The sequence below is a fragment of the Gossypium hirsutum genome, chromosome A10, assembly GCF_007990345.1.
Source record: "Gossypium hirsutum isolate 1008001.06 chromosome A10, Gossypium_hirsutum_v2.1, whole genome shotgun sequence".
Taxonomy (NCBI): domain Eukaryota; kingdom Viridiplantae; phylum Streptophyta; class Magnoliopsida; order Malvales; family Malvaceae; genus Gossypium; species Gossypium hirsutum.
The window spans coordinates 115,791,681-115,815,583 of NC_053433.1; the positions used below are offsets into that span (position 1 = coordinate 115,791,681).

At 27.7% G+C, this 23,903-nt stretch overlaps 1 protein-coding gene across 2 annotated transcripts; it reads right to left on the minus strand.

Moving 5' to 3' along the window:
• Positions 1-3,924: 3,924 nt before the first annotated feature.
• LOC107951568 (transcription factor MYB1) lies at positions 3,925-6,625 on the minus strand. 2 transcript variants are annotated; one of them, XM_016886665.2, is made up of 3 exons: positions 6,210-6,625; positions 5,951-5,998; positions 3,925-5,059 (listed from the first exon to the last, which is right to left on the minus strand). In XM_016886665.2, the coding sequence occupies exons 1-3, from the start codon at positions 6,556-6,558 to the stop codon at positions 4,167-4,169; spliced, it is 1,290 nt and encodes a 429-aa protein (XP_016742154.2). In that variant the 5' UTR covers positions 6,559-6,625; the 3' UTR covers positions 3,925-4,166. The 2 variants fall into 2 exon arrangements, with proteins under 2 accessions (XP_016742154.2, XP_016742161.2); XM_016886672.2 differs by lacking the exon at positions 5,951-5,998 and having other exon boundaries at positions 6,210-6,624.
• Positions 6,626-23,903: the final 17,278 nt, after the last annotated feature.

Below are 23,903 nucleotides of genomic sequence, written 5' to 3' on the forward strand. Positions count from 1 at the left end.
TATTTTTACTATAAAAAACTAATATGATGAAAGTAGTTCATTGAAGTGACCCAAATGAAGCAATCATGTTTTCTATATATGTAAGTGTGTTTTGTCTTTGCTTGGTTGCCTTTTTCTCTTAGGGCTATTGTTTTAATTACACATCATTTGATTTTGATGCCACACATCCCAAAAATCCTAAGCAGAAATTCCGAAACTACCCCTTTTTTTTAATAAAATTTTATAATTACATAGGGTATTCTCGACTTTGAAAAAGAAATTTATTGATTTTATAGAAAAATAATAATTGAGTGCAAAGATAAAAATTTAACTAAGAAATGGCACCTCATCAATACAAACAAATAATAATAATTAAAAAGTGTACCACAATTTAATAATATCTTCTCAAGTACTTTTAAGCATGCTCGCCTCGAATCAATGCGTTTGGATCCATCAATTGGATTAAAAATTAATTAAGATATCGATTTTAAAAAATTATTAAATTAAATTTAAAATTAATTATTTTTTAAATATTTTTATTTTTATGAATTTTTAATAATATATTCAACCGAAATAATATTTTATTAGTTTTTGATTATTGATCTGATTTTGAAAATTTTGTTTATACCATAGCAAGGCATTGTTAGAAGCAACCGAAAATATCCAAAATGGAACCTATGGCCAGCAATGGCGGATTTTTTTCCTAAGTTTCACACTGAGATCTGAACTTTAGGATTTTCAAAAAAATGTTGATGATTAACTTAAATCAAAAGAAATTTATACTCTGTATGAGAATAATTGTCAGTTTCAATGATCAACTTAGACAAAAATATGAGAATAATTACTAAATTTAATCACCCAAAAATGATTTAACTCTTTTTTTTGTTGTAACCAATTTATTCATCATCAACAATAATAATTAATACATTCGTTACATATACTTTCCAAAAACCTAAATAATTAACTATAAAATATACTTCATTCTCGTAATTAAAAATCGAACTTTCAACCATAAAATAAACAAATAAAATGTGTAACAGTCACACTTCACCTAACTGTTGATTTAACCCTTCTATTATGATCACAATTTAAGAAGAGATTACAGCACATAAAATAGATTGGTTGTATGCATGTATTACTTTGTTTGATGAACCAAAAAAATCTATCAACTTTAAATTGAGAGTGACAAAATAATGTCAGTATTCAAAGGATGGATTTTGATGGGTGTTTTCACGACTGGGTCAAAGACAAAAACAGCGGCAGACACGGCCTGCCACCACCCTACATTATTGTAATTTTTGAGAACATAAAAAGTGAATCACACCCCTATCCATCACTATTCACCCTTCACACCTAATCAATTTGCTTTTCTTCTTCTCACTTTTCCAGAATTTAAAAACAATGGACTTTTTTTATAATCTTACAATCTTTAGAGAAATTATATAAAAAGTTTGTCAAGACTCTTGCTTTGTCTCCTTTAGTGCTATCACCGATAATTTCTTAAATAATTTTATTATAAATTTTGATCGCATTTATTTTTTAACGTAATATTTAAAATTTGGTATAGTTTTTTTTTAATTTATAAATAAAAAGATAATATATTTTTATATACTTGAACCCACATTCTCCTACGTTAACAATAATGCTCATGCTAATCGAATTAAGACTTAATCGGCTACCATAGATAATTATATACAGAAACATTATTAATTTAATTAGTCGAGCATTAATTAATTCTTCATTTAATAAACAAAATTTTTAACCTTTTTTATAAAACCAATAACCTACCCTAATTTAGGACCAATATCTTTCACCTAAACTTTTTATGTTATATGCTGTGCGTTTCTTCGCGGTTAGCGTAAAAATAGTGGTGATAGTAAGATTAGATATTGTAGTTACACTATATCGTGAAACAAAAAGTAAGCTAAACGCACCGCACCCCACTGCCCATTCAAACTAACCCTAAGTGTAATAAAAAAGTTTTTTTATCGGAATTAAATTGTATTCTTTTTATGATAGTAAAAATGTAATTTCACAATTTTAATAACTTATATTTTTATAATTTTTAAAATATTAAATCAAATTTTTATCATTTTTAAACGTCAATGTATAATTTTATTATTACTAATTTAAAATTTTATAAATTATAAAAATTTTTAAATAATAATAAAAAAATCATTTTAGAGGATTGGGGCTTCTGCTAGCCTATTGTTTTTACCACTACACATGTATGAACATGAAAACCATAAATTTAGAATACAAATATCTATTTAAAAATAATATATAATAAATAATAAAACGTATAGTTTGAAATTAATTAATAATAATGCATAAAATATGTACGTTATTAAAATGAAAAGGATAGAATAAATTGTTTATCATAGTGTTGCCATCAATCTTGAGTCAATGTTGAGATAATAAAGTATTCATAATAAAATAAAAATATCAAAACAAAGTTTTAGCCTAGTGATAAATTAAAAGTTTTCCTAATGTAATTAGTGTAGATTTAAATTCTACCATATGTATATTTTTATCGATTTTTTAACTGAGTTGGTGGCCCGATTAAAGAGTGACACCAACTCAATTAAGTTTTTAAAGATTAGTATTTATGATAAAATCAAAGCATTTTATCTTGAAATAAAAACAACTTTCTCTCTTTGAATTTATTTTTCAATTTAATCCTTGAATTTTCTTTTTCACATTAACTTTTTTTCTAAGGTTGTTACTTAAAAATTTATTATTTTATATAAACATGCATGAATTAAAATAGAAAAAAAAATAAATTTCAAGATTAATATAAAAGAATTTTGATGGACCAAATTTTTAAAAAAAATACCTATTTTTAGATGCTATAACCTTATCCAGAAGGTATTTCATTTTTCCAGAAGATAATGAGCAGCTCCAAGAACTTTGTCTTCACTGACCCTATAACTACTGTCTCATGATATGATTGGTCAGTTCTTTTACATTTTTGGTTACAACATTAGGGTTAACAAAAAAGTGTAGATTAAAAACACAATACTTTATAAATATATAATTTACATGAATTATCTTTACCTATAACGATTTTAAGTATTTAATTATATTTTGTTCTCTTCATTAAAAATTAATTGATTAATTTTTGCATTTTAGATTTAAATGTAAATTAATCTATTTGTTAAAAATTTTATCTATCTTTAGTATGAGGTAGTATGCTACGTGTTATTGTTTAATTATTTTATTGGTCATGCTAGTTTTTAAAAATATAAATGAATCGAACTTTTAATAGAAAATGTTAATTTCCTCTTTGATCTAATATATAAAAATTGATTTACTCATTTTTAGTAAAGACGACAAAATACAATATAACTCTTAATACAAACTTTCATGGTTGTTTTACCAATATGATTACTATTAAAAGATATCTTGTACATTGAAATGTACAAAAAAAAAAGGTTAAATTTTGCTATTAGTCTCTGTACCTTGTAAAACTTGTACATTTAATCCATATAATTTAATCAAATTTAGTTCTTATATTTTTCGAGCTATTCAATTTTAGTCTCTATGCTTTTCGAGTTTTGAAATGTTAATCCCAACCCGAACGATAGTAGCTAAATCTGTTTAGTTAAATTTAATTACTAATTTTGTACTATACGTATAGTTGTAAATTTTAAGTCTCCATAATTTTAACTAGCAATATGCGAAAATAAAGAGCTAATACAGCATTATACATATGATAGCTATGTTTCTCACATCAAACTTTGTCAATATCAAAACTTAATTGAATAAATTTAATGGTTATTATTTGGAAAGGACTAAAAATTTAAATTTTAAAAAATATAATGACTAAAAATGATCAAATTAAAATATCGAGGCTAAATTCACAATTTTAGCAAACAACAAAGATTAATAGCTGACTTTAATCTAAAATTAAGAAGCATTTTACCTAAAAAAACAGCTAAGAAAAATGCAAACATTAGGTTAATTATTGAGAAACATATTTTACATATCTTCACCTAAAACCAAAATTCATGATCTCTTTATCAGAAGAGATCAAATATGGAGTTTTGCATACTGTAATATATATATATATATAAACAACTCAGCAATATATCAATCTATACCCTCCAATACGAAAAACCATAGGTCAAAAAAAATTTTAAGAGCAAGATGGTCACTCCTTTATATATATTGATTCTTCATCATCTTTAGCTCAAACCCTCGACTTCAGATCGCATTGTACACGTTTGTGTAGGTAGAACTTCCGTTGACATTCCGGTCAACTTGCTCTGTCCATCGCTGAAACACATAGGGTCACTCTTTGTGTGTCTATCCGATACTTGAGACATTCTCTGGCTTGTTGAATTGCTCGGGATCCTAACGCAACTGTTCTCAAGACCGCTTTTTATCCATGCGATATTGTTCAAATCGGTTGCTATGGAGATTAGTTCGTGACTTGAAAAAATGGGGGGCTCCTCATAGTCAACGAACTCAGGCCCTAACAAGGAAGTACGGGAATGACCCCCACAAGGAGTTGAACAGCAACCGAAACCACATCGCAAGGGAATGACGGGTTCACAACGAAGATCTTCTAGGATTTTTCCAACTCCCCAGTCTGGCCTGGATGATTGAGCCAGAGGCCCTTGCACCGGGATTCTACTTGTCATTCCAGATTCAGTTCTAGAACTGCTTGGAGTGTTATAACGGCTGAATGCACTAACACGTGCAACTGGACGACAAACGGCAGGATGGTTTTTCGGTTCAATGGCAAACTGTTCCTCTTGTATCGGAGGTTTGTCTTCTTGTAAGTTCCGTCTATCGTCCATCACCATATCTCTTCCTTCAAGATGTTTGAAGTGGTTTATATCTCCGACCGAAAGTGTTTCTTCCGAGGAAGCTTTTGTTCTCTCAAAGCTTCCATCTTCCATCGTATCAGCTGGTCCAGGCTTAAACCTACCTAGCTCCATGCATCGACGTCTTAACGTAGAGTTCCAATGGTTCTTAATAGCATTATCAGTTCTACCTGGAAGGAGCTTTGCTATCGAAGCCCATTTGTTGCCATGGATTGCATGAGCCGAAATTATGATTCGATCCTCTTCATCTGCATAGTTGAAATTCCTATCAGAAAATATTCACTTTTACGGCATCTTTTCTAACAGCGGCATAATGACAGCAAGAATGAAACCTCTGACTCGTCTCCAAAAAAAACTCTTAAGTTTCATAACATAAAGGCAAACTCGGACGCATGACCACAAACATTAGTATGATAAGACTCCAGTCCGTTAATGAAATGGAAGCTGAAATTAGGGAGTGTTGCTCTAAGTGATGATTTACACATTGCATAAGGCAATAGAAATCTGTCACTAAGATCGAGTAGGCAAAGATGCATTGTTCTACATACACCACACCGACTTTATCTCCACTCTCCGGGAATAATTAACAAACAATATGATACTTATCTCCCAAAATGTACATATTACCCTCGATAACCCCAAACATTCTTTTGTGAGATTGTGGGTTGGAGTGATCGTTTCAGCTTCAACTAACTTCCGATGGCACCCAAAGACACCTTCATTACACACGAGAAGGAAAAGCAATGGCAGTTGAGCTTAAAAAAGACTTTCAAGATACAAACATAAGACCTACATACATCCTATCATCTTCTTATTAAACTTTGAAGCTAAGATCAAGTAGGCAAAGATGCATTATTCTAAGTATACGACATGTAGCATAAAAGGGTTAAAAGTAAAATGAACTGGCATATGGCGATAGCGATGATTTCAGCTTCAACTCGCTTCCAATGGCATAAGAAAAGAATACCAATGGTGTTCTCGATAACAGGCATTGTACTGAATACATCTTCGTGAACTGGAACAAGCCGATAAGACAACAATTTTCAATAAGGACTAATAGATATCACACTCTAGAACTTAAATTTCCTACTAAGAAACAAAGATACAGCCTTTACAATACAATGTAACAAATAAAGTACCAAAATCCAACAAAACTTGGAACAGCTGCAGCATTTGTTTAAAACCAACTACAAAACCAAACAGAATCAATCAAACATTAATCCAAATGTAAAAAAAAAAAGGAAAAAGAAAAACATAAATAAAAACACAATCTTTTTTCACTATCTAAATCAAAAATAAAAAAAAAACAAAGAACCAACAACTACCCATTTAAGAACAACCAAAACCCAAACTAAAAAAATCCAAATCCTCATTCAAATAAAAGAAGAAAAAAATTACCAGTGAAAGGCTTGCGCTTAAGGCAAGGGTCAAGCTGGTTACACCAACGAAGCCGACACGATTTCCCAGACCGACCCGGAATTCCTCGGGCGATCAAACTCCAATTCCTCGCCCCGAACTTCGCCACCAACCGACTCAACACCGCGTCTTCCTCCGGTGACCACGGCCCTTTCACTCTTGTATTATTATTATTACTACTACTCCCGCCACCACCACCCACACCACTGCCACCACCGCCACCAAGCTCCGACTCAGCCACAATAAGCTCCAACTCATCACCACCGCTACCAGAACCACTACCACCAGCCGCCGGCGAGTCTTGACGGTTGCTTTCTTTTTCATCCTCCATATTTTGGGGCTTTTCTTTTTTCAGTTTATATTTTTTTTTTCCTTTTTTGCTCCTTTATTGTTAACCACCTGCCCAACTGCAAAATATTCATTTTTCTCGGTGTTCTTTAACAAAATGACCGTTATATCCTCTCAAAACGGTGACGTTTCTTTTTTTCTTATTGTCTTTTTTGACTTTGGTTGACTTCTGTTTAAGTGGGACCTAGTTTGTTATTGGTCAATTACGTTCTAAGCCCTTTCAATCAATGTTTGGTAATTAGGTTTTCGTTGTAATAATTGACTAATATTTGGGGTGTTTTGGGTATCTTTGATTCGGTTATTTGGTGGGCCAGATCGCATGAGAAACCGCCTTCAGTTTTTCGTCTTACGAAGTTGAATAATGTAGTCTTTGGTTTTATAATTACAATTTTACCCTTTTGGGCTTTTGTGTTCAAATATGGGTTATGCGCCCATGGGCCTATACTATAAATGATCTTATTGGGCTTTTATATTTACTACAGGCTCAATTTATTTACTAGTAAATTACATGACCCAATGGGCCTACACAACAAAACAAATATAAAAACCATGTTATCCTTCCAAGTAAACATCCATGGATCGGGCCAAACTAGAGGTGTTCATGAGTTAGGTAGTCTAATTGACCCGACCTATTCTGGGTTGGTCCGTTTTACTATTTATAAATAATGAAAAACATAAAATAGTTTTTTTATTTATATTCAAATTAATATTTTTATAATTAAATTTAAATAAAAATTTTATTATTTTTTAAATAAAAAAGGGCTTGTTTGGTGGGCCTAGGTGGGTCGTACTCGAATTCAAGTTTGAAGCTTTTTGGAGCTAAACTTTAGCCTAACCTAACTCATGAACACCTCTAAGCCACCAGGGGCGAAGCCAGGGGGGCTAGCATGGGCCCCGGCCCCCCCCCCCCAAAATGTAAAATTATTTTTTAGGCTCTTAAATTTTTTTAAAAAAATTAAATTAGTAAAGGTAAAATTACACTTTGGTCCCCCTAAAATTATAAAATTTCGATTTAATTCTTTACAAATTATAAAGATATAAACTATAAAAAATTAAAATTTCATCCGGCCCCCTTAAAAAAATTTTTGGCTTCCCCCCTAAGCCAAACTAACTTCCGAAACTTAGAATCAGGATTCATAAAAGTTGGTTTTAACTAACTTACTTGATGAATTGATGTTGGTCGATTAAATCTAACCAATTAAATCTAGTTTGGTTTAAGTAGATTATAATTATCAATTTTCTATTTACTCAATTAGATCCATCCTACCCATTCAATAAATTTAATAACGCTATTACCATAACCAACCCATAACCAAATTAGCTAAATACCTACATCCACCCAACCTAATTAATGAAACCTAATCCTATGGTACATCCATTATGTATAATTATAAGTTTTGATTATATCTACTTTTTTTAATAAAATGTCTAAAATTATTCATAGCCCCTTCCCAATCCATATATAGGAAGATAATACGTTTCAGCACATTTAAACACACATCTTCTTACATTAACAACAATTGAATCATCAAGCGAATTCATTAAATTAAGTTGGTTTAATTACTTTAACTTACAAAACAAAAGTTATCGGGTGATTTCAATTACTTTCTCCTAAATAATTAAACTGATGTTCGATTTTCTTGTCTCGAACCTACACATCCTTAATTTCTTTAAGACATATATAATCCTCTAAATAAGGAATTAACAATTTTGTATCCTCCAACATAGACCCCTTTCTAACAATTTTTTTTTTACCTTTTTTCATCTTCTTTATCCCTTTCCCTACAAGACTTGCCTAAATAATTTTAAAACATTAAAAAAAAACCCAAAAATTAAAACAAAAGAAATAAAAAGAACCAATGTTCCAAGTGGAGGATGATATAAAATGTTACTAAAAAGCAAGGTTTTAAGTTGTTGATGAGCAATGATGAGTCCAACAACCAAAGAAGTCCATAAAACTTTATATTATACCAAATCAATAATAAGAATGGGATTCTAAAATGTGACCCTTTTTAATGATTAGCATCCCCACATTTAAATTAACACACTTAATTTTCTTTTTATATAATTAAGTTGACTTATAATCATGAGAAGCATGATCAATCCACTACAATTTAAAACAAACATTCTCTTTAATCAACCTTTGGGATCTTTTTCATTATGTTTAATCTCACTTTTATTTCATCTTTGTCTTTCTATTTCACAAATATGGGAATCATAGGTTGTCATTTATAATTATACATAACGGTTTGATTTGATTTGATTTTAAAAGATATAGTTAATGTGTAGTATTTTGATACTTTTTTTTTTAAATCGAAATCTTTTTATTATTATATCGTTCATCAAGGAGTGGTTCAGATATTAATAGCTCAATTTAAGTTTTTTTAGTCCTTCAAATATAAATGAAGAAAAATTTGTTTTCTAGGCCCTTCTTAAAATTTATTATCTATACTGTTATTTAAAAGTTTGATTAAGTTGGCGTCACCCATCAAATAAATATCAATTCATCTGTAAAATTAACAAAAATTCATTATTCTTACAAAATAACAAATATTATTTTGAGGGTAATTTTATATTTTTTTATATTTTTGTATAAAATATAGGGAAAATCCAGTACATTCGTTTTGGTAATAAACCCAAGAGATTATAGTTTTAAGGCTTAATGACAAATTTGGCCACTAACGTTTACATGTTTTGTCAAAATGGTCCTGATTGTATTTTTTAGCCTTTTTTTTGCCATCAACCTTTGTTCTTTTTTTTCAATCTACTTTTCCTAATAGATTTCATGAAAGTACCATTAAAAAAACTAACGGGAATGATGTAGAATTTTATATGTGGAATATTTTTAATGAGATGTAATTTATTACTTAGATAACCCAATAAGATAATTACATGTGAAAAAATAATAAAATAAATAATACATTAAATTAAAAAATAAATCTAAATTTAAATAAAATAAACGTAATTATCTAAAAAAATTAACTAATTAGAAAAACTTCGTATAAAAAATTGAAATCTTTTGAAAGAAAATAAAAGATAAACTAAGTCTTTTAGTTCTTAAATAAATAGAAATTTTACATTTTTGATCCCTTCAAAAAAATTAATAATGTAATTTAAGCGTTTGAACACCAAAATCATCAACCTTGGTCATTTCAAAATATTATAATTTTATCTCAACCCCCTCAAATAAAATTTTTAACTTCGCCCCCTGATTCAAAGGGACAAGCAAAAGCCTTAGCTCCCTTAGTTCATATAATGAAATTACATTTTGATCCTCTCAAAAAATTAACCATTCAATCTAAGCTTTTCTTTCGCACAATCCTGGGGTTTGCCCCTACATTCATCTATAGAAGTTGACTCAAAACTTCCCTATATGTATGTGTATATATATATATACTCGAGTACTTGTGGGAGATTGGCCTTTCTTTTTCACTTATAAGCTTTATCTTTGTCTCTAAGCTTAAATTTGCAGACATGAACTTGTGGGTGTCTCTTTCATATACATATATGTGTGTATATATATTGAATAAAGGACAAAAAAGAAAAGAAAAGAGTGAGAGTGGAATAGTATTTGTTTAAGAGGTTTTGAGTAAATCAGTTGTTAGATTGTCTTTCGTTGTCTCATTATTAAAAGTAAAGATGCCTAGTGGACATATTTGCTAACCTATCTAATTTCCAAACCTTGTTTTGTTATACATTTTTACTTTTAAATTTTATAAGGTAAATTTTAAATTTTGATGGGATGAATTTGAAAATACTATTAGTCATTAAATTATGGGTAAGTTTTTATTTTGACCAATAAATTATACAAAAGTTTTTATTTTAAGTCACTGGGCTATTAAAATCGATGCTATATGGCTTTCTTTGTTCGCGTTGCCTAAACCAATCGCAAGCTCTCTTTCCTCTTCTTTTCTATAGTTCTTTTTTTTTATGAAACAACTTTGGATGTCACAAATCTAAAAATCAAAATGCAAACAATTTTTTTCTTCGATCTCCGACATTGACCGTCAAATCGACTTGGATCTAAGGTATATATGTTCTTCTACTTATCAATGAATATTGATCCATCGAATCAATCATTGAAATATTTATTAGAGCTCGCTTGCAAAACTTTTAAAAAAAAAAGCTCAACAACCTAGTGACTTAAATAAAAACTTTTGAATAGTTCAAGTATCAAGTTGTATTTTTTTTAATTAAGTGAACAAAATGAGAAATTACACATAATTTAGTGATTAATGATGTAGTTTCTTTTATTTTATATACTTTTAATATCTTAAGAATTATATTTTATTTTTTATGTTTTAGACATGAAACACCTAGAAAAATAGAATTTTGAGACTTGTTGAGCGGAGTAATTTGGATCAAGTTCTAAAATTTTCGAACAATTTTAATTTGGATCATTTCAGATTTATAATTTTTTAAATTCTGATTGTTTTGGTTTTTGATAATTCAATTTGGGTCAATTCAAGTTCAGATTGATTACATTTGAATTATTAACTTTTTATAACCTAATTAAATTAAATTAAATTAAAAGATAAACTACACTCTAAGTCACTAAACTATTAGTAAGTTTATGTTTTGGTCACTCAACTTTAAAAAATTACAAAATGGTCCTTAAACTATTCTAAAGTTTTCATTTAAGTTATTGAACTATTCATAAGTTTTTATTTAAGTCATTGGATTGTTAAGTTTAAAAAAAAAAACTCGACTAGCAAGCTCCATGTGACTATTCAACAATTAGTACGATGGATTAGTACCCATCAACAAGTAAAAGAATATACCTTAGATTGAAGTCGACCTAACAATCAATGTCAAAGATCGGAGAAGAAAATTGTTTGAATTTTGGTTCATAAATTCATAACATTCAAAACAGTTTCACCAAAAAAAAAACTGACCAGTAGAAGAGAAATGCAATGGAAGCTTTCGATTTGTGTAGGCGATGCATACAAAGAAGGCAATACAACAACGATTTTAATAACCTAGTGACTTAAATAAATATTTTCGAATAATTTAAGGACCATTTTATAACTTTTTAAAATTAAATGAAAAAAAGCATAAGATTATTATTAATTTAGTATTTATCCTAAAATTAAATATACCTATCTAACTTACATGTGGATAATATTGTTTGTAATAATAAAACCTCCTTTTTGACTAAGGAAGAGACTCCTTTATAAGCATGGATTAACACCTGTCAATGACCTGTTGGCTTTATATTAATTAATTCATTTTACAATTATTTAATAGAATAATTTAGATTTAATTAAGAATTTAAATTAAAAAAAACAATGCTAAAAGAGTTTTTTATTATTTAGGAATCCGATAAATTCTGATAATATTTCGGATAATAATCTAGACTCAATGTAACTATTGAATAATAAAAATTCGTAAATAAATTAATTTTTTGATGAAAAATCTTTATAATGACATATAAGAGGATGATCTAAGCAGTAAAATGAAAAAAAAAAAAAAAGGTTCCAAAATCAGCTGCAATGATCGCGCAAAGCCAGACATGACAGATTTATGACACTGATGAAATGAAACTATAGATTGGTTGTGAAATGTTTTTTTCTTTTATTTACTTTTGTTGTCTCAAAAGTTATATAATGATAATTGGAGATTGGAACTGTGTTGTTGGCTTTACAGATTTCAGTTTTCTAACCAGAATTTAGGCCACGAAAAACAATGTAAGAAAAAAGAAAAAACTATAAAAGATGGATGAACAATGTTTTAAAGGATCTATTGATATATGAAGGTTGATGACGGTTTACACGAAGGTCAAGATGAAAATGACGGTATAAATTTAATTATTTTATGAAGAGATTAAATATATAATTTAATTATGTCCAAAAAAAATTTGACTTCATCCATATTTACTAATAGACTTTTTTTCCGTGAGAGGAGCACCTAAAGAAAACAATAAATTTATGTTAACAACCTAATATTATCAAATAAATCTATTATTTTATAATTTGGTGCAAATATACATATACATGCACATGCAATGTTTATCTTAACATCACATATCATTACATCTGGTGAATATGAAACTGCTGTTTTTTGTAGTAACATCTTCAATCTGGAACATTTGTTTTGTCAAGAACATAATATGTATATTTTAAAATGAAGATAGTTAGGCACTATACATATATATATATATATGATATGGGGCTGCTAACTAAAGTTTCATAAGGGCCTCCCGAAATTTTCTATCATTACATGTTTTTAAAGATGATAAATCAATTTCATCAAAAGGGAAATAAAAAGAAGTTGATGGTTTGATATATCATGGAAATTATTTCGAGCCAATTCAGTTTGATTTTGTTGTGATTATGCGACAAAATTTTTAAAATGATCTTCAAAATACGAAAAATAAAACATCAAAAATTTAATTATACATATGTTGGACACAATACTCACACATAAATTCGAGTAATATTTGTTCAGGGAAATAGCTAGATGATATAGAGAGCAAAAGAGACATTTTAGGAGCATTTTTTTCCAACCAACCAAAGTGCTATGGACCATGTTTCCAATCTCTATTGTTTTCAAAAACACAAATAGGGGGCCAATGGGTTGTTTTTAGACAGACATAAGAACCCCTCAAAAAGCAAACGGGATGAATGTTCCTTCTTCATCTTCATAGATTCGTATAGCAAATGAAGGGTTGAAAATCCATGGCATGCAATCTTTTTTTCTTTCTTTCTTTCTTTTTTTATTTTTTTTATTTTTTTGACATGACTAGGATTTGCACCTTTTTTTTTTTAACTAAAGTGACAAACACAACATTTGATAACTTGTTTTTTCTTTCTTAGACCAATGACTTTGTAGAATGTTTTCAACAGGTCCTAAAAGAAACCCCTTAAAAAATCACTAATGAGAATTGAGTGGATGTTTTGTAATTTCACTTGATCTGTCAAATCTAATCAACAATCAAAAATAAGATTCAATTAATCAGAATTCAAATTCAGTTTGACTTGATATTATAACAGCAAGTTAACGTTCCGAACTAAAAATCATTTGATTGGAACTTACATGAATCCAAGATGATTAAAATTCAAAATCACATAAATCTAAAATGATTAAAAAATAACCCTAAATGACCTGAACTCTAACTTAACTCGAAAATCTTGGTTGCAAAACCTGAAACAACCTGAATTTGAAATTGATCTATAGTCGCAACTAATTCAAACCTGAAATGATTCGAAACCAAAATAATTTAAAAATTGTAAAAACCCAAATTTACATTATCCAATTTTTTTCTTATTCAAGTTTAGATTGCATGGGTTAAAAATAAAATATTAAATGTTTTTTATATTAATATTTATATATATTTTATAATTAAATTTTAATAAGGAATTTTAATTTAAAGAAAGAGAAAGATTAAAACAACACATGAATTTGCTTCAATAAATGCTTTGCCTTTAAACCTAATTAATTGGATTCTAAATACAAAAATTTTAATGACTATTTTCTAACATTTAATTGGAAGTAAAATTTGATTCTCACAATTTAGTAACAATGCTTTTTGCATTATTAATGGTTGTCGGCATTTAGATTTTATTGGACGTCTATTTCATATTTTACAACTAATATATATAATAATTAAAAAGTAATTATTTTATACATTAGGAGTTAAAATTAATTTTTATAATGTGTATTTTTTTATATAATTCATGTGTCTTAGTTCGATTGGAATTAACATTGTTGCCAGCGCAGGAGGATGTGAGTTGAGTGCGCATTATCTTCCTATTTAAAGGTTGTATGTGTCTTAGCTCGATTGTAGTTGGCATTGTTGCTAGTGCAACAGGATGTGAGTTCGAGTGCATTGAAGTGCATTATCTTCCTATTTAAAGGTTGGGGAGGAGCTATGGTTAATTCTAAGTATTACATCAAAAAGAGTAAATATGGGAAAAATCAATAATGAGATTATTATTTAAAAAAGTAACATATGGCACTCTCCTCATCGTATTTGTGGAGTGAGTGGAATATAATTTTTTATTTTAGAGTTCTTAAAATACATTAATAAGTTCAATCAAGATTTTATTTTTGAAATACTCTTTTACAAAATTTAGACTCTAATTAATTGAAAAGTTGAATTTGTTAGAGATTGTGTGACTCGAATCCCGTCACTTGTTGAAGAAATAAATACAGTGGCAAAATGGGGTGAGAGACCAAGAAGCTCCTGCGGTATGGAGCATACCTCACAAGTTGAGTCCATATAGAGCAATACTTCTACTATTTGACTTTGATTAAAATATGATTTTTAAAACCTTAAATAGATATAGTCGAAACTCCTCTTGTATCATTCGTTTTCTGAATTTCTTCTCCTCTACTTAAAATTTTTGTCCTAAAAGGGTTTTCACGTAAAATTTATATGTTCTTTTTTTCTTATTGCTTTGTGATCGTTTTACTATCATTATAAATAAACAAAATACATAAAAAAGTAAACAAAAGTAATTTTCACAAATTGATAGATTAATGGATTGGTATTAAAGAAATTTATATATCGATATAAATAATATGATGATGGCCTTGAAACAAACGACCCTTAAGCTAATAAACATTAAGAATAAAATAAAATAGAGTCCCATGGCCAAAAATGATTGATGGTGATCATAACTAGGGCTAACTTCAAATTTTCAAAATTATTTTTCTAGAAAAAACGAAATGAACAAAAGAATGGAAGAAAAAATAGAGAAAGAAAAAGAACCCTTAATCCTTTATATTTGAGGGTCCCAAAACCCTAATTTTTGTTGTTGTTAAAGGCACTCAATCCCCATTACTTACACACAATATAGGCTACAAACAATGATGCCATTGACAAGTAAAGCTAGCTAGGGTAGGATAGGGTGTCCTTAGCACTAATTGAATTGTCCTTTTGTATGAAGACCCTCTCCTAATTGAGAGAACCCATGTGACATTCAAAGTCCATGTGTCATTAAGGAAAACAACAATGGAGTACCTTCAAATATCATACATAAATTTGCGTTTTTAATTCCCTTTATCATATATATAAATTTGTGAGAGTATTATGGAGGCTTTTGTATTAAGATTCAAGTTATATTTTATTTTTTTACTAAAAAATGGGTAAATTAATTTATATATGTTAAATTAAAGAGAAAATGAGTTTTTTCTATTATAAATTTCAGAACTAATTTGTACATTTACATGAGGTTTATATAGTACGTCATGTGTAATTGTTCTAGTTATTCCGTCTGTCACACCAGTTTTTAACAAATGATCAATTTACTCTTTGATCTAACTCCCAATACATGGATCTCCATAGTACTTTTACCAACTCTAGGGTTTTTAATTCTCTTATACTCAAATAACCAGTTGTAAGGTTTTATTGAAAAATAATTGGATAAAATTAATGGATTGAATTAATATGCTCTTTGAATTTAGCATTTTTTAATTTAGTTATTAAATTGTTTTTGGTCAACGATAGTTTTGAAATTTAGCAATCTTTTCTAATCGAGATAAATCTCAAAATTATATATAAATTTTGATTTAATATGTAGTTGTATATATGAACTTTAATTTGGTGCGATTATACACGTGAAACTCTAGTTGTGGTTCAAGTGTATAATTGAAAACTTTAATTTTAATTTAATTATACACATTTAAAGAAATAAATATATCAGTTTATTTTTATATTAGATAAAAATAATTATTTATATATGAAATATATAAACATAAAATAATGTTATATCAATAATTGTGTTAATAATTTACAAGAATTGAATCAAATCAAAAATTTCATGTATAAAATTGCACTAAATCAAAGTTCATACATACAATTGCACATTAAACCATAGTTCATGTATAGTTTTGAGATTTATCTCTTTCTAATTTAGTTAATGAATTTATATTCTGTTAATATAGGATAGTATTTCACTCTGAGATTGTACCACATCATCATTTAATTTATATAAAATATAAAAGAATACAAAACAAATTAAAAATTATAAAGAAATTTAAAATTTTAAAAAAATTCAAGTGATGACATGATAGAATTTCAGAAGATCATGCCATCATACCTTAACGGAATTTAAGTTCGATTACTAAATTAGAAAAAATAACCTACCAAGTTTGAGATAAATGTGACCAAAAATTAAGAGATCAATGTGAAAGAAATTACTAAATTTAAGGACTAAATGTTAATTTATCCATTTATTTATACCATGATTTTTTTTTAAAATTTTTTAAATTTTATTTTTTCATCTCAGAAAGAATAATGATGCCAGCAATTTGTGGTCCAAAGCTTCAAACATCAAATCAAATAAAAGAATAGTTGTACAGGTTAGAAGTTGTAGGACCATCATCTGATAATTGCAAATGAATGAAAACCACAAAGTATTTCAAAATTCCATAAATTTTGGTACAACATTAGGTAATTTAAATTTCGAAAATATGATTTTTAAATTTAAAATCAGTGTATGTGGGATACTGTATTTAGTAGTGAATTTGATTTTTTAAAATATTTTAAAATTTTAAAATTCATATTTTTATATGTTCTGAGTACATAATTATATTGAATTTCGAACATAACATTCGAAATTCATAAAAAATTAAAATTTAGTCATTATAATTTTATCTTTAGAAATTCAATTTTTCTATTTTTTCAGATTTTAAAATTTTAATTTGATTGATAACGCCGATAATTTTTGTCAATTCAATTTATTGGTTTGAAATTTTTAAATAAAATAATTCACTCGGTCGATGTGTAACTAGAAAAATGACGACCAAATGAACTTAAATTTGACAAAAGATTTTTAACCGTGTTAACAATTAGACTTGTATTTTTAAATCTAAAAAATTAAGAGACTAAATACCTTAAAATAAAGTACAAGGCTTAGAGCATATTTTCATTTTTTATTAATTAAAATTTAATTTTTTTATAATAGTTTAAAATATTGAAACCTAAAAAAAAAATTTCCCCTTTCTCAAGCTAAGATCCAAAAAGCTAATTAATTTTGGATGTATATATATCATTAGCATTAAATTTCATTAATTATAGGAATAAATGTCAACAAGTGGCACAAATAATAAACTCCCTACATTACTTAATTGGCTTAAATTCAAAATCAATGCCTAAAATTCATCAGCTATTAATTTGGACAAACCCCAATTCAGACACCTAAAGTTAATTTCATGTAATAATTAGTGAAGTTTCTTGTTTGAAAAAGAAAGAAAAAGAAAACAAAAAGGAAATTAATTATTCACTAAAATCCAATAAAGGTACATTCATAGGGGTGACTTAATGATGTTATCATGTCATCATGAGTGAGGCCAATTGAAACTGAAAAAAGTCCACTCTAAAAACAACCATAAAAATCCAAACAAAAGAATTTGAAAAAAGCATCTGCTTCTTCGAATTTAGATTTTTAATTCTTCAAAAAATTTAAAGTTAGATATTCGATTTAGGTTGAATCGGATATCGATGAAAATATTTTGAGCTCCGCTCGATACTTAATTGAGCTACTCAAGTTTGAGCTAGATTAAACTAATTAGTATTAACGTTCTTTCTATATAATATGAGTAAAAATATATTAAAATTAAAAATTTAATTAGGCTCACAAGCTATTCGATTTAAGTATTATGGTACTCGAATATTGTTTGATAACTATCTAATCAAATTCAAATAGCTTTCGAGTATCACTGTTTCATTTACACCCCTGCATTTATGTATATATGCATGTATCTAGGTAACAATAAGGTCGATTCAAGTAGCGTTTTACGGTACCTAATGCCAAAGATATAAAAAAAGGGTTAAAATATACTATAAGTCTTTGTACTTTTCATAAATTAAAATTTAGTCAATGTACTTTTCTTGCTAGGAAATTAGTCCCTCTACTTTTTATATTTCAAAATTCAGGTACAGCTGTTAACATTGTTAAGATTATTTTGTTAAATTGAAGTTCATTACAATGCTATTTTTTAGCTATATTGCTATTAAGTGAGTAATTTTTTTTTAAAATGTCACACCAACAGATTTAACCCCTCAAAAAATCAACAGTGTTAACAATTGGACTTGAATTTTAAAATTTAAAAAGTAGATGAACTAAATCCCTATAAATAAAAATACATGAACTAAATTTCAAAGTTTTGAAAAATATAAAGACCTATAGCATGTTTTAACCTATAAAAAACTACGTCAAATTTTCTCGTATCTTACAAGTATATGTGTGTATGTATAAATGTATGTATGCATGTATGCAAGTAATGAGTAACATGAACTTTGAGTGGCGATGGAAATTTATGTCCTTCAAAGAAGGGACACATATATGCCCTTCATTGCACACTCTCTTCCCCTTGATAGAAACAAACCAAAGATCCAACTAAAACCCTTCCTTTTTTCCCTTTCCCACTATATGTAATGTGACACCAAATTCCATATCCAAAACAAATTTATAAAATTCTGCTACGATGCGTACGTAAAAGAAATTAAATATAGATTTGCGAGACACAATTTTACCAACAAAGTGGTGGGGCATCAATAGCACCATGGACAAATAGAGCCTGCACATAGCATGTGGTCGATTCATGCTTCTTTAGTGTGGACAAGATCTAGCACCATACACCATGATCTTCGGAGACCAATTGAGACCCTTCATAGCTTATTCAATTGCCCTATCATCCAATGGTTCATATTTCTTCCAAAGAAAATTACCAATTGTAGTAGTTCTAGTTCATCCATATATATACACAAATGATAAAAAAAAAAAAAGAAGCAATACCAATTGCTTCAGAATTCGACAGCTTTTCCCAATTTATCTTGATTTAAGAGCTTTGTTTCTCTATTTTGTTTTTTGCTTTTCTTCTATAATTTTTTTTTCAAAGTATGACATGGCACAATCTAAACGTTTTGTAACAAATAAACGATGATAATGTATCTTTCACTTCGTAGTTTAGAAGCAACAAGAAATGATAAGGCTTGGGAAAAAGCATCAAACTGACAATAAATAAAAGGTTAAAATTTTGACATGGTTCATGCATATTGCCCTTAGTCCACATACGAAGAAACTGTCCTATAGATTTCATAAACTTTGGTGAAAACTACATGATGATAAATAATTGTGGGTGAAATTATAATTTTATGTGATTTAGAAGATGAGATCAAGCGAGATCAGAAATTTTATTTAGAAATATCGAGATAAAATTATAAATTTTTTATTTATTCAAAAAAAATAAAAAAATCAGTTCCAATAATAAAATGTTTTTTTCGAACAATCTCTTCTTGACACAATATCTAGAATTATCTGTAGCCCCTCTTCAATTTATAAATAGGAAGATAATATACTTCAATGTGCTTAAATACACATACCAATGGAATTAAAACTTAATCAACCAGCAATAAAATAATAAAAAAGCAAAATCTTTTCTGAAAAAATAATGAAAAGAATCAAAGGCAGACCTATTAAATTACTCAATGTATCTGCCGAAAGAACCCTAAATATAATAATGTATCTTTGACGTAATCATATGGTCTAACTAAATTTATTATTGCTTTGATATTAATAATAATAAAAATACAGTCAAAATTGTGGTTTTAGTTTTTCGCTCATATTTAAGATTTAATCATTATATTTTAAATTTATCCTATTTTTATAATATTATTAGGTATTTGAAATAGTTATTAACTTTTTTCTTCAAAAATTCCTTTCCAAATTGTGATGTTGACATGGATTTTTTTGGTGTTGGAATAGTTAACGGTATTAACTATTTGAGATAACTGATAACAATGGGTAAAGATAAAAAAATATTTTAGCGGGTGAAACTAAATTATAAATTATTGGGGACCAAAGGATAAATTTACTATTATACTAATTTATAATTTTATAATTGTTCAAGAGACATAAAAAAATATTATTTAGTTTGTTTGGAGAGCCAACGTCACTAAATGCGCCCCCCTTAGATTCACCTTTACTAATAACGTTATAAATATAGAGGATCAAATAATGCTAAATTAAAACACAGAGATTAAATAAAAATTTAAGTATAATTGAAGGATCAAAACTACAATTTAACCTAAAATCATCGTAAAACTTGAGTAAAAGTAAATTAATAAATTGATAATCGTATGATATAAAATAGAGGTGCTCATGGGCCGGAACAGGTCAAGTTTGAACCAGGCGTAAACGTGATATTAACATATTTTATGTTTACTTAAGCTGTCCATATTTGCAAAAGACTAACCCAAGTTCATTTCAGGCTCGTCCATATTAGTTTTATTTTTTAAAAAATATTTTATTATTTTATTTTAATATTTAATATTTTTATTAAAAATTTTTATATAGGCATCTTAACATTATTTTAATGTTTACATTAGAGTAGTATTATATATTTAGTATAGATTTATTTTTTTAATGTGTTCTAAATTACATAATATATAAAAATAACATAATATAGAATATTATAGACTTAAACACTTGTTGGGTCTGGGACTTAAATGTTTAAGCTCGAGCCCAGCCCATTTTTTAAATAGGCCTATGCCCTTTGCCTATGCCTTTTGCCTATGCCCTTTTTTAAGCCTAATATTTTATCTAAACCTTCCCAAAATTCGGCCAAACTTTCAGATTTGGATGGATAGCTCAATCTATGAACAAGTCTATATACAAATAAATAAATATTATAAAAAAATTGAGAATGTATTCCCTTGAAAAATAAGTAATATAAAAGAGTTTGGTGTAAGGGATTGGATGGACCACAAAGCTTCATATTAAAATAAGCAAACAACAAAATGAGAAATTATTAATAATGGCCACCCAACTTGTTGGGAATTTCTAAGAAGGGGTAGCTTGACCCACTACTAGTAAAAACCTTTTCCATATGGTTGGTTGGTTAATTTCATAATGGGGTCTACATTTTCAATTTTTTTAAAAAAAATTGTACATTTTTTTACAAATCTCAACAACAACAAAAAAAGTTACAAATCAATTTTTTTTTTATAAAATTAACTCTTCAATTTTCACAATAAAAATTCAAAAAAAAATTATAGTGTTTAAAAGGTTAGAAAACCAAATTTCTCAATTTTATCATTTTTATCAGTTCAGTTAGATCAAGATTGTTAGAACTGGAACAGTGGTCAAATTGATCTAATTATTAGTTCTCGGTCTGATGAATCTGTTCAGTTCAATTAAAAAATTATAAAAATTAAAATAGAAAAAATCAATTCAGTGGATGATTGAACTGGTCAAACCCTTTATTCCAAACCAGTTATTGATCCAGTTGACAGTTCAATTTTAAAAACAAGGGTCTCTATTGATATTTCACACTTAATAATAGTTAAAAAAAATTGTTGTCCTAAAAATTTATATTTATTCTTTTTATCCCAACTTTCATTTAAAACTTTTAATTTAGCCCCTACTTTGTACTTAATTCATATATAATCACTAAATTAAATCCAGTCCGATTTTATTTCATAATCATTTCATACAATTTTACCATTATTTTTCTCATCTCATTACCATGAATTTTTTATAAATATTTAAAAAAATAATAATAATAATTTTGAGCAGTTGGCTATCTGTTTTTATATTGGAGAGAGGTCTCCTCTAAAAACCCACTTTTCCTCTATAAAAGAAAGAAACAAAACAAAGAAGAAAGCCCCCAAAAATTAAGAAAAGAAGAAGAAAGGGTCTCTCTGGTTTAAACACTGCCAAGTACTTGAGAAGGCATCCAAAGGGATCGCATTGATCCTTTATTTTTTTTCAACCCTTTATTTTTTTTTCTTTTCAATTCCCCCCTCCCCCAAAACAAATTCACAATTTTGGATCATGCTATCCCTTTGGATTCCTCCTTTGGTAGCTTCAAACATATACACATATATATATACATATATATGATAGCTTCTTGCCTTGAAACCAGTGGATTCGTAGAAGAAAATGGCTTCCCAATGGCTTCAAACACCCTCTTCGCATCATGTAAGTGAATCATAGTCCATCTTTCATACACACATATATACATATACATACATAGTTTGAGTTTTTGTGTTCATGGAAATCAAAAGCTGATCTCTGTCGGGTTTTCTTTTAGTGTTTTAAAACTCTTTAATTTGCATGAGTTTTCTCTTAGGTTTTTGGGTAGGGTTTTTTTTCACCATGGTAGCCAAGTAGTTAAAAGCTTAATTTTTTTAAAAGCTTTTTTATACCCAAATTTATAAATTGAAAGATAATATACACTTAAACGTTTTCTCACATTTACAATCATATAATATTTACTTTTACTCGTAATTTTAAATTCCAAAATTTTCCAAAATCAAATATATTATTAGATCTGATTTCATGAACTATAGATAGCTCGGCCACAGATATGGGAGATCATATATAAAATTATTTTACTTTATTTTATAAATATATACATACATATATATTAATTAATAGTATTTTTTAGCAACAAGAAGTTAATTATTTCTTGATTATATTAATGGAGGATCTTAATTCTGAGTTTATTTTATAGAACTAAAAGAAAGAAAAAAAAACCCAAAATATCTTATGTTTTTTAATTCATTAAATCATGTAATTTGAAGAAGCAAATGGGTTCTCTTTAGAGGTAAAAATATTTTTTTCAATTATTATATGTAATTTCTTGGAATATACATCATGGTCCCTGTCTATGAATCAATCATCATTGATAAATAACCAAGTGGAAGCTAGCTATTCATACCCATTATGAATAAAACAGTGACTATAATTTTTTTTTAAAAAAAATCTTACCCTATTTTTGGAAAATTCTTATTTTTTCTTATCATTACATTTGATTTAACCTTTTTGAAAAGTAACTTTATAAATGATTTAAACATAATAAATTATGATTTTTTTTCATTTTTTTGGGTGTTTATTCCTAAGTTTAATATGACAAAAATTGATTTTATTAAAATGAATTATATGGATGAATTTATTAACAAAAACCCTCAATCATATGCTTAAATGACTTTAATTAGAATCCAAGGCAGTGAAAGATTGGTATATATTTAAGGATTTCAATTTCTTGTAAAAAAAATTTCCCACATTTGGGGCTCACATTGAGTGTCCCAAAGGCAAAGGAATCACCCACATGTGATGATAGACCATTAATAAAATTTTATATAATTTTACTTAGACATGTTATTTCTTATATTTATATATATATTTATCATAATTATGTATAATTTATTTCATATTTACATAACTTTTCATAAATTTATAATTTTATTATGTAAGTTTTAATTTTTTTTAATGTTATATGTATGAATCTCTGATTCTTCTTTCTCCTTTTAATTTTCTTGATCCCTCTAAACCACATGACCCCAACATTCTAATATTTTTAATCTTAATTATTTAC

Bases quoted from the DNA above. Each gene is read 5' to 3' on its own strand.
- LOC107951568 (XM_016886665.2), bottom strand. From the start codon at position 6,558: ATGGAGGATGAAAAAGAAAGCAACCGTCAAGACTCGCCGGCGGCTGGT. The intron at 5,999-6,209 runs GTAATTTTTTTC...TTGGTTTTGTAG, and splicing joins TAAGCGCAAGCCTTTCACTG to TTGGTTTTAAACAAATGCTG. The intron at 5,060-5,950 runs GTACTTTATTTG...TCAACTATGCAG, and splicing joins CCAAGTTTTGTTGGATTTTG to ATGAAGAGGATCGAATCATA.